The 12,154-nt window shown below is 46.6% G+C and overlaps 1 protein-coding gene across 1 annotated transcript in view; it reads left to right on the top strand.

Moving 5' to 3' along the window:
* Nucleotides 1-4,158: 4,158 nt before the first annotated feature.
* LOC144174788 (uncharacterized) overlaps nt 4,159-12,154 on the top strand; it is a gene marked incomplete at its 5' end in the record, with an annotated part of 85,527 nt that continues 77,531 nt past the window's right edge. Inside the window, 1 exon segment of the mRNA XM_077703678.1 lies at nt 4,159-4,456. Coding sequence (XP_077559804.1) covers nt 4,430-4,456 — 27 coding nt within the window.

The raw sequence follows: 12,154 nt of genomic DNA, 5'->3' as shown, positions 1-12,154 counted from the left end.
GATGATTGTTGCGATGGAAGGAGGTAGGTGGTTCCAATCCGAGCTTGTAGTGGGCACGGATGAGTTAAAATGAAGATTTGTCCGGCTGCTTGGAATACCAACTTTGAAGTGGTGATCGCTGCGGGATGAAATGTAGGATGGCGGCAAAAAAAGCGAGTTACTTAGCGAAGGAATAGAATGATAAATCTTGTGGAAGACGGACAGACGTGAAATTTTGCGGCGATGTGATAAGCTGGTTAGATTCAAAGTTGATTTCATGTGAGTTACGCTTGCCATAAGGGAGTGATTTGACAAAATGCAGCGTGCGGCGCGACTTTGAATGGATTCTAAGCTTATGATATGAATGTTAACCTGTGGATCCCATACAGATGACGACTATTCGAGCTTAGTTCTCACTAACGTTTTATAAAGAAGAAGTTTCAACTCCATCGGTGCAAGAGAGAAATTACGTCGTAAATAGCCGAGCGTACGGTTAGCATTATTTTTAATATTGTTAATGTGAGTCTGCCAGGAAAGGTCGTCAGAAATTGTAACACCAAGATATTTGTAAGAGGTAACTTTGCTGAGAGAAGAATTATTCAGTACATAGCCAGAAGAAATATCGCAGGCTCGACGTGAAACTCTCATAATCTTACATTTAGAAGTGTTAAGGTTCATTAGCCAAGTATTACACCAAGAAGAAACGTTATCAAGATCAAACTGCAGAGTAAGTTGGTCAGCAGGGTTTTTGATTTCACGGTAGATCACACAGTCATCAGCAAACAACTTTATGTTAGAGTAAATGTTATTAGGTAAGTCATTAATGTAGATTCGGAACAGTAACGGCCCAAGAACGGATCCTTGCGGGACGCCAGACGTTACGGGAGAAGAAGCTACAGAAGAAGAAGAGAAGTTACAGAAGAAGAAGCTATTAATCTTTTGAAAGGTATGGCGAGACTATCTGTTCGCTAAGCGTTTGGATGTTTCTACACGAACGCTGATAGAAAAAAAAGGGGGACAATCCTTTTTAATGAAATGTGGAAATCCCAACTCTTCTAGCAACAGGGCTTGGTACACTAGATAATTGTGATCATAGAGCTGCTAGGATTAAAATAAATGGGTGGATAGCTGTTGTGAGATCGAGAAAGAGACAGGATTGAAGACAGGAAAGAAATAACACAACAAAAAAGATAAAACTAAGGCACAAAAAAAATCCCGGCCCATCTCCACTAACCTGGGGAGGAGCGAAGCGTGCAGTGTATAAGAGTATTCTTGGTGCATTGGCGTTTTTGCCAATGTAGCTGAAACCGTTGGGGGAGAGGTATACAGCTTTGCTGTAAAAGTCTCGTGTCTGAAGCACGAAGCGCTCTAGCGCGAGGCGTTGGAAAACGAGCGTCCTGGTGTGTTTTTTAGTACTCGTTACGAAGCGTTGCAGCTCGAGGTGTAAACGAGTGTCCCGGTGTTTTAGTACCGTGACTACATGAGACGGTGGTTAAAACGACTACATGAGACGCCAACAGCCTGAGCCCTCAAAGGGTTTCGCCCCTAAAATTTTGCAGAAGCCACAACACCGGTTATCTACGATACGCGACAGCATCGGGTATGATACTAAAGACGGACCTTTTCTTTTTTTTTCTACACTAAGTATTGAACTTACTTGATTCATACAATCGACGTTCTCTTGAATCGCTGTGAAATGGTTGCTGTATAGGTAGTTTTCTTGTAAATTGCAACTTAACGCAAAATTTAAATGAGCATTTCACTGGTGCATATTGTAACGTAGTATTTTGGTTACATTCTGTCGCTACTGTAGCATGAAGATCAGAAGGAAAAAGTCGAGACGTCGAAGAAGTTTTAAGGTTAACTTGTTTACTTTACTGATGAAATTGGTTACATTTAGCACATACGAACTTGAAACAATTACACTTTTTACATAGATGAAAAAGACAGTCAAAAGATTAAGAGTACTTAACGAAACATGGTTGGCGGGCGAAGGGCTCCCTGCGTCTGGCCCCGACGATCGGCAGCAAGCGGCTCTCCTGGTGTTGCTCTCCCCCTCAATCGCCAGAGGGGCCGCGTTATATTTGCTTTGGGGAGACGCATTGGGGGAAAAAGCGCATCCTAGCGTGCGCGGACCGGGTGGAAAAAGGCTAAGGCACACCCGCAGCCAATCAGGAAGACGCTTCTAAGCTCCAATCAGACATGTCCCCGCCAAAGTGAAAAGGACCAAAAACACAGACACAAGGTTTCGACTCGAAAACGCGCGCTTGGAGAATTATGGGCGTAGAGCAAGTAGTTAGACAAAACGCACTAAAGTAAACAGGGGAAAAGGGAAGGTTTTCGGAAGAACACAGCGGCCCGCGTAGGCGCGCAACGGGGGGTCGGAGACGCCAGGGCGTGCGGTAACAGAGGCCGAGGCGAGGGTTCGCTTCCCCCAACAGCCGTCGTCTCCCGGTCGGCCGACGGGCCGACACACGTGCCGGAGCCGTTTCTCAGAAAAATAGGGGGCCACCGCCCAGCCGCGTCCGACGCGCTTTCGCACACAACATTTTGGAGGAAGAGCCCTGGCTGTGGGCAGAACTTAAAAAACAACCAGAAAACATCAAGAGATCTCCGCTTCGCGACAATATTATTAATGTTGTCTTAGTCGTCTTGTTTAATTGCTACTGGCTAAAATACGGCTATGAATAGGCACACGTGCGAAGGTACAGGGCAATGGCAAGAGTTTCAAATTTTTTTCAAAGGTTTGTGGTTTAACGCGCCGAAGCTACACCTGGTCTACGAGGCGCGCCGTAGTGAAGGGCTCGGGATTAATTTTGCCCACCTGGGGATCTTTAACGTGAGCCGAAATATCGGCACACGGATGTTTTTTTTTCTTTTCAACGGCAAGAGTTACGACTTCTCATTTGTAGAAAATGTAGAAAAGACAAACCGTTTCTTAAAGTTGCAAATAGCCCGTAACGTCGGGCAATGAAACGTGACACGAGAAAAGCTGAGTTGTCGGAGGCAAGGCATCCGAACCCCTTGCACAGTTTGGTCGTTTCGTTACAAGTCTCTGCGCGTCAACGGATCGCCAACCGCTTTTCAGGAGACAAGTTCAGTACGGAGCTGTTTTGTATCTTCGCCACACTAGAATCGTTCTATAAAGTTTCGAACGAATGTTTCGTCCGTTTCGGCTTGAGACTCGGATACGAATATCGTCGGAATACAGCGAAATACTGAAACCACTAGGCAGGACTGTTGTGAGGCGTGCAAGGCATGTGCTCCTGAACAGAGTTGGAATCAAGACACAACCCTGGGGAACTCCACGCGTCATTAGGTGTTCAGTTGCTTCGCCTTCACTCGTGACCACGTGTGATCGCAGGCGCTGCCTCACGGCTCTTTTGATTATTCTAAGCGCAAGAAAGCAAATAAGAAAAGCTGACCCGGACTGATTGCACCCTTTCTGTACCCACCCCTCTTTCTCCCTAGCGGCCTAGAAGTCTGATTGATTGATTGTAGGGTTTAACGCGCCGACGCAATGCAGGCGATGAGACGCGCCGTAGTGGAGGGCTCCGGATTAATTTTGACCACCTGAGGATCTTTAACGTGCGCCGAAATCTTGTACACACACGGGCGTTTTTGCTTTTCGCCTCCATCAGAAAAGCGGACGCTGCGGCCGGGAATCGCACCCGCGTCCTCGTGCTCAGTAGCGCAACGCCTTAGCCCCTGAGCCACCGCGGAGGGTCGCCTAGAAGTCTTCTTCCGTCAATAAAAGCTGATAATCATCATCATCATAGTCATCATCACCCCCATCATCATCGTCAACAACATCATCAAGCTTCGCATGCCTAGTGCTGGTTCAGGTGGCGTCACAGGGCTTTTGGTTCCAAGCCACAGCCGTCCACTCGACCAAAGCACGCCATTGAACTGAAGGTGCATTAGTCTGACCTGACGCGGAGCATGCACGCGCGATGGGCGGATGGGCGTCCGCGCGCGGTTCTTCTCGAAGCACGCGGACGCGCGTGCCGCAGCATCGTCGAGCGCCGGCGATGGGATGTCCCGGCGACGTCGCTTGTTGTCGGCGGCCGAAGAAGAACCTCCGGAAGAGGAGGCGGGAGAGGGCGACCTTCGCGCCACGCACTACCCGCTGCTGCTGCTGTGTCATGCACGACTTCGCGGCGGCGGCGGCGGCGGCGGTGGCGAGGCGCGCTCCTTTCTTCTCTTCGCGGCCTTTCTCGCGCCGGCGTCCCCCTCCTCTCTCCTCCGCCGCCTTCTTCCGAGCCGCTGTCGCGGCTGCCGGTGGTGGAAAAAGCGCACGGGTCCAGTCGACGCTCGGACATCGCTCAGCGGAGCTCCCCCGACGGACCAGCCAGCCTGCTCGCGAACCCAGCGTAGTAGACACGTGCGCGCACGCACTGTGGTAGCAGCAGCAGCCAGCAGGCCCGCCGTACTACGAGAGTCGGACAGAATGCTCCCCGCGGCAGTACTACTCCACGTGAGTGCCACTGGCCCGGTCCCTTTGCCTCGTTCTCCAAATCTCGCCGCCGCCATCACCTCTCGTTTTTCTTTTTTTTTTTCATGTTTGTCAATTTTTTTGTTTTCTTTTGCTTGGACGCTTTTCGCTGCCGCCCAGGTTATGTCGAGCGTGGCGGGCACGCGCGCCGGCTGGTGTGTGATCTTTATAACGGGAAAGTTGCCCGTTGGGCTGTAAAAAAAATGAGGGGAGAACTGGCCTGTAATGCCGAAAGCGACTTGATTAAAACGGAATCTGTCTCGTCACTAAATTACCGGTGATCTTGTAACGTGCAACCTGTTAAAGTGCGACGCTCTGTTTCCAGGTAAGCAATTAATTAATAGAGAAATGAAGCAACTACCTAGTCTTCATTTTCGCGCGAGATACGATCCATTTTTTTAGGCTTGTTTATTTGTACTTTCACACTTCGCTTGGTCACGTTAATTCTCAGTAGTGACAATCATTCATTTCATGCAATCAATCCCTGGGATGGTATGAAGACATATTGAGATATTTTATGAACAATAGTGGAACGCGCCCATTACTTCTCTTTATAGATTTGTTTATTTTGATTTTCCTTCTCGGTCAGTTAGGTCCTCTTTACCAGCCGTGTTAATGGACACAACGTTCCCTAACGTTCCCTAACGTTCCCTAACGTGGACACAATGTTCCCTAACGTAACGTAACGAATAAAAGGCGCTTTGGGACAGAAGAAAGCGCGTGGTAAGGGTTGCCGCTTTCCTTGCGCGCTCTATGCACCTTCCATGCTCGTTGTACCAGGTCCGAATTGCTGCCTGGTCCGGTAAATAACGCCGCCGAATACCACGGGAGGCTGAACTAGATAGGTTAAACCATGATAAATGAGGCTCCCTGGGACACGAACAGCCTTCCTCATCAGGCAAAGATTTAGCAACCCTATTTGAGTATATTTGCTCAAAACCTCCCAATGATTATACAATCGCACTATCAGCCTTCAGACACTCGATAGGCGTGGCTGCAGATCTTTTGGAGAGACTTTCGTCCTACAGTGGACATAACCAGGCTTAAGATAAAGATAAACGTAACTCTCAGGTTGATTAATCAGGCTTCTTTTTTATTTTTTTTTGCGGGGGTACAACGCAGATGTCGTATTGTTGCCTGAACATTGGGAATGCAGAATTCCAGAAATGGGTGAACGTATTATTTCAAGCGAGCTTTTCGTAGGACTAGAGTAGAACGACAGTAAAAAGGTTGGACACTTAAACATGCCACATAGTGTAACATAGTCGCAAGTTACGCCAGGCGGTCAGAGAACTGAGTGCTTGTTTTTACTTTGATTGTTTTTCTCGTTTTAGCACTTCAAGTTCTATCCCCCAGGCTTCAAAATAAGCGCCTCAAAATTTCAAAGTCGGAAGATCTCGGACGTTTCTCTTTTTCATTTCATTCGTTCGAAGCCGGTGCCCGTCGACGCGCGAATATTAAAATGGAGCAATAATCACGCGGGTCATAAGCATAAATCGCCTGGGCTGAGTACTGCCGTTTCTTCCACAGCTTCCAGCAATCTAACAAGGCCACTTTTTGTGGCTTTTGCTTCGTGTGCCTTCTTCAATTGATCCTAAGCAAGTTTTCAGTAACAAGTCTCGAATATTAACAGATTCGTCCAACCTTAGAGCAATTTTGTTGCTACGCGTTGTACGCATCATTATCATTCCGTCTCTCCAGCTGGAAAAATTAATGTTACGTTCGAATTTTCGTGAATGATGCACCGCTGTGATTAAATTTCAGCCTCACCCGATGTCAATGGCAACTCGAATCCCCGGTGGTCCGATTCGCCGGAGCCATGATCCAGTGTGGCGAAAACGGTCGATGCGGAACCTACAATAGCGCTATAATTTGAGTCCACCAAGAAGTATACCGCGGCATATGAGCGTGTCATTTTGCATTGCGCTGTGTCCCAACCCAGCTTTCATTTTTTTTAGTGCAGTGCACTGGACGGTGCACTTCAGCCATCGCTGAACGTTCACCGTCACTGGCATCCGATGGCCAGTCTGTAGTGTTGCGGCAAAGCATACGTGCAGGCATTTGCAGGAAGTTTTAGTGTCAGGGTTTTTGTATATATATATATATATATATATATATATATATATATATATATATATATATATATATATATATATATATATATATATATATATATATATATATATATATATGACAGAAAATAAGGGTTGGCAGTCAAGAAAACCTCGGAAAGCAAAGGGAAGGTTGTGGTGGGTCATAGAAAGAGATGAAGAATTTTTTGAGTCGAAAAGGAAGTGGTGAAAAAATGCCCGCCGGGTGGGATCCGAACCCACGACCTCCAGAATACCGGTCTGGTGCGATTCTATATATATATATATATATATATATATATATATATTGTCACGTACCCACAAGCATCTGAATGAACTTTTAATTTGTGACATCCCAGCCGAGGCGACGACGACGACGAACGAGCGCTACCGGGAACGCATCATCATCAGTGTTTTGCTCTGGCAGCTTGAGTGCCTCGCGGTCAAGAGCGTTCTTCTCCGCTGCTTCTTCTATTAGCGTTTTAGTAAAGCTCACCAACACCCCCAACGCGTATTTGCTGTACGCGACATATATATATATATATATATATATATATATATATATATATATATATATATATATATATATATATATATATATATATATATATATATATATATATATATATATATGTATCTTTACCGAGTCCCTCGTCCCGTATCTCTATATATATATATATATATAGCAGAACAGAGAGATACGGGACGAGGGACTCGGTAAAGATACATATCAAGGTTGCAGTCGTCATTGCCAGTGCTATTCGGCTTTTTTTCGAAATATATAATAGGGGCGAATGACGTGTGCTTGTCACGTTTCTTTGATTCATTGATAAATAAGCGAAAATATAAGTCGAGAAAAAATCCGCCGTTTTCCGGGAGCGGGACTCGAACCCACATCTCCGCATAACCGGTGCGGTGCGTTAACCAATTACGCTATCCCCACAGCGGCTTCTCTCTCGACTTTAAAGCGGGGGTTTATATTTACAAGAGCTCTGAGGCCGGTCAACTAGCGCCGCCCCTCGACTACCGCGGGAGACGTAGAACGTCTTCTTTCCCAGCGGACGCCACGTAGAACGTGGTCGGAGGTCGGGGTTAGCAATTGGCATATCCGAACTGCTGGAGCCAGTGCCTCGTAATGCATGTAGCAGAACAGAGAGATACGGGACGAGGGACTCGGTAAAGATACATATCAAGGTTGCAGTCGTCATTGCCAGTGTTATTCGGCTTTTTTTCGAAATATATAATAGGGGCGAATGACGTGTGCTTGTCACGTTTCTTTGATTCATTGATAAATAAGCGAAAATATAAGTCGAGAAAAAATCCGCCGTTTTCCGGGAGCGGGACTATATATATATAGTGTTACAATCTCTTTTTTTGGTGGAGAGGAAGAGGAGGGGTGTTATATGCTCTATAAAATTGAAAGCAGACGAATGGTTTCTCTGGGCTCATACCCACGAATTATCACTATCTGATGGCTCTATTATGCAGGCTTGGTGAGTATACACGTCATTCGCGGCCTTCAAAAATTGCGACGGGCAGGTAAGGAGTACTTTACCCTTCGACCGTGATTGTCGCCTCGTGTAATGACACACGTACGATGACATGACTGCTCTCAATGGGCGAAGAAACTGCCCAACGACTTCAACATTCCACTTCCCCGATCGTTTGTAGCTGCCGGACGCTGGACTTGCGCGCTGGACAATGCGACAATGAATGGATGCCTTCTCCGACTGTCATCAACGCGCCTTTGTTGTTTCACGGTGCGTAAGTTGACTGTTCCGTTTCGTTCGTTCATCTTCGCGTACCTCCCTCTCTTTTCTGTTCACCCATAAAAGAGAATTTTGTGTGCGCATTATTGCGCCGGCATCATTTCGCACCGCGGCGCGGTGGGACGCGGTCACCTCGGTCGGCGCGTAACATAACGGCGCAAGTCGGCAGCCCGTCGATCAGCCGCGAGACGCCCGAGGCTCTCATTATACGCAGGCGGCTTCGGTAGCCGCGATGCGCTGTAAAATCAACCCGCTCATTATTCGCCGCCCGGAGAAGGGGAATAACACCCGACAGCGCTGTGTGATGTCCACGGGAGAGTTGCTTGCTTGGCCTCTCGCCGACGAAATTTGTTTTTGCGTTACGCGTGCTTGCGCAATGTTTTATTGCCGGCATAAAACTCTGCCATAGCGTAATCAATTGCCTTTTGATTTTCGTTGCGGGTCTTCGCGTTGTCTGGGATCGTATTCCTGCCGCGAGCGTTCGTTGGCGGCTTAAAGATAATTGGCGGCGTCTGGTTACGCTCCTGCGTACGATATATCTTCCCCGGATCGGTTTGTTTTGCGTGGATGGTCGCTCCGACGAGCCCGCACACCGCGTGTGCGTAATAAACACGCGGGAATTGTGCTACGTGCACGTAGTTGACCTAGAGTTGGGAGAAAAGAAAGAGATACGGGAACTTTTTGTGTTCTTGTGGCTTCCTGAAGCGGCTTCCATTGCGTCGTTCACTCGAGCCGAGCAGCAATAGAGTGATGCTTCTTATGCCGTTCAAGTTTGCTGAGATAGTGCTGAGATGGAGTTTGTTGCGAATATGTAAGCGCAAGGTGGTGGTTGAAACATTTACTGAGCTGTTCTCTGTGAGAGTGGTCCCTCAGTCCTGGGATCCTTGAGACAACCGGGTGGGACTTCGCTCTGGTCACCAAAAAAAGCCGGGCCTCCAGCATACCCCAGGTCGTCAGGTGCTCCCTCAGCTTCTCGCACAGCAACCGTTTATGACAGAATTTACCCGAGTTTTTTTTTTTCTCTTTAATTTAAAACTTATCGTCGCTTTAAAAAAGAAACAGAAAAAAAGGAAGCCGAAAAGTGCAAGCACGCACGCACCTTTAATACACGTTTAATCGGCTTCAATCTCCCGTTATCTTACACCGGCCCTGCTAGACAGCTTTTTTCTTCATCCGTGATTTTTTTCCTGATTATTGTGTTATATCGAAATATTTCTTTTTTTCTTGACTGAACCTCTGTGTCTTACTTACTTACTTACTTTATTCTTTTTTCCCCTCTAAAATAAGCTTCGTCACAGCCTAATGATCACAGGCAGCTTCTTGGCCAATCCCCCGCGTGGGTATGCGCCACGCTTCAAGGGTACAACCAACCAGCCAATGTGGAGAGCACTACACGGGAGCAAGCGCTGTGTGAACACGTGTAGTAGTACTCTCCACAGCTCGCGCCTGACGCTCCAGAGCTTTCGTTATTCTACGTGACGGACGTATGCTTTGCTTGTATAAGCATCGCGCGAAACCGGCTCTGACAATTGTTGGCTCACCGTCTTGTCTCGTCGTCTGTCCTGTGAAACAGCTAGCACGTCCAGTTATTTTTATTCGCTGTTGCAGACTTTGTAGCTTGTTGCACAAGAGGCAGTTAGCGAGCTGTTCGCCTGTGATTTGTGCACGCGTGCGTGGGCCGCAGTGCAGCGGCGTGTACTCAGCGAGTACATTGTTCTAAATTATATCTAGAATGCAACGTAAACAATAGTGCATTATGGCATAATAAGGCGTCTGAAGAAACGTCGCATAATCAGGTACGGGCTTTACACGTAAAATATTTCTTACTGCCACGATAAAGAAGTTACCCGCGGGACGTTGCGAAACCCACGAGAACCTTCCTGCGAAGCCCAGCGTAAATAGCTTGTTTCGACGTGGCCGTGTTCTTTTTAGAGTGAAGTTGTATATGTCTCGTTTCATCATATAGCGTGCGTGGATAAATCGGCGTAGAGTGTAAATTTTTAATGGAGGGAGTATGGTTACAGACAATGGCTGTCACTCTTGTTTTATCGAAGCTATCCCGAAACAAATTATGCAAATTAGTCGACAAGACGACTCTAAAATACGTCGAGGTTTACCTACTTTTCATAATTACGTAGTCCACAGTGAATTGTAAACTAAGTAGGCCTTGATTGCTGGCTAGTTGGTTCATGACGCACGAAGGAATAAGTCAGCGCAAAAGACGAGGAGGACAAGAGAAGAGAATTGCGGTCGTCTTCTCCTCTTTTCTACGTCCTCGTCTTTTGCGTGAACTTATTCCTTCGTACGAGTTGTAAACGTTACAGAATACCTTTCCGGTATCAATAAATGGGCTTCTACGGGAGGGAAACGCGTTGGCCGTGTTTGCCAGTCTAAAGTCACAACAGGAATACTGCAAAAGCCTAACAATAATTCCTATATTATGACAACAAACTTTGTTGTGGCAACAGAAGTCCTGTTGTTACGAAAAAACCACCTGTTGTTACGACACACATTTCTGCCGTAACGACAAAGTCAATTTTCTCAACGACAAACATTTCTGTAGTCATAACAGAACTACCATTTACGCTACTCTTCACAATGGGCAATAGCATTCAAGCCATGTGCAACTACTCATGGAGCACGAATCACGACATGACAAGACAATAATCAGAATCACGACATGACAAGAAAACTACAAGACGACAGTATACGACACGCGAAAATACGACAACACTACAGAAAAATTTCTTGTAGTCTTTTTCGACTGCGTGTCCGCTGAACTAAAAGTATAGTCCTTCCAAGTTTCAGTCGGCTAATAAGCTAGGAATCATACTCAAACGCAAGTTACAAAAAGACGTGTTTTGTTTCGTTCACTGCTGGGACTCCGCTCAGCTTCGCGGGTCATTTTTCCTCGCATAGTGTTGAATTTTCTCTCTTGTGATGGTTTGTCTTGGTCAGCGATCTGCACTTTTTGTACCAACCAACTCGGCCGTTGTAACTGCCTAGATTTAGTTCATGTGACAGCCAGGCCGCAGCAGGTATTAAGACCACATTGCCGTGGCCTTGTACCCGCGCATGCGCATAACACCGCGAACGGCTCCGGCGTGCGACAAGCGTTTAATGGCGAAATTGATTGGCTAAGAAGTGGAAGTTAGCTAGTGTGTTTACCGTCTGGCGATCAGGGCGGGAAATTCCGTCGAGGAAAGTTTATGTCGACTTTAAGTACCAGCGCTGTAAGACGCCAGTCACGCGCGCGCACCTTGTATCAGCAGTGACTGACCACAGTTTCTGAGAACTAAGAAGTTGAACAGGAACCGCTATTTCTTCTTGGGTACGGAAGCAGAGGTAGAGAAATGAGAGGATTCCAGGAACTAAGAAAACAAGTAGTTAAAATGTCTATCAACTTCGAAAAAACTGTTCATGAGAATAACCCATAAAAAGTTCCCTTCCAGTACCAATACACCGCTAATAACGTTCGTCTGGAGGAAGTAGGACACTACAAGTATTTCGGCCTGTGGATATCGAACAAGCTTTCCTGGACAAAAACATATAGACAACATCACAGCTAAATCACTACGCAAGTTATTCTTTCTACGGCGTTCCTTGAAATGGTCCACACCGAATGTACGTCTTCTCGCACATAATACAATTATCCGACCAATGATAGAGTACGCAATAGTAATCTGGGACCCATTCACAAAGTCCGATATTAAGAAATTAGACAGGTTGCAAAAAAAGGCTGTAAGATTTATGTACAAATCATATAAGCGCACCTAAATATCAGCTCTCCTTGAACAAAGCTGGATTTTGCGCGTCTCAGA

This window comes from Haemaphysalis longicornis, unplaced genomic scaffold (assembly GCF_048455015.1).
Source record: "Haemaphysalis longicornis isolate Haplotype H1 unplaced genomic scaffold, Haemaphysalis longicornis Haplotype H1 scaffold_3, whole genome shotgun sequence".
Classification (NCBI taxonomy): Eukaryota; Metazoa; Arthropoda; class Arachnida; order Ixodida; family Ixodidae; genus Haemaphysalis; species Haemaphysalis longicornis.
Note: the sequence above shows the minus strand (reverse complement) of the source record. Positions and strands in the feature narration are given on the sequence as shown.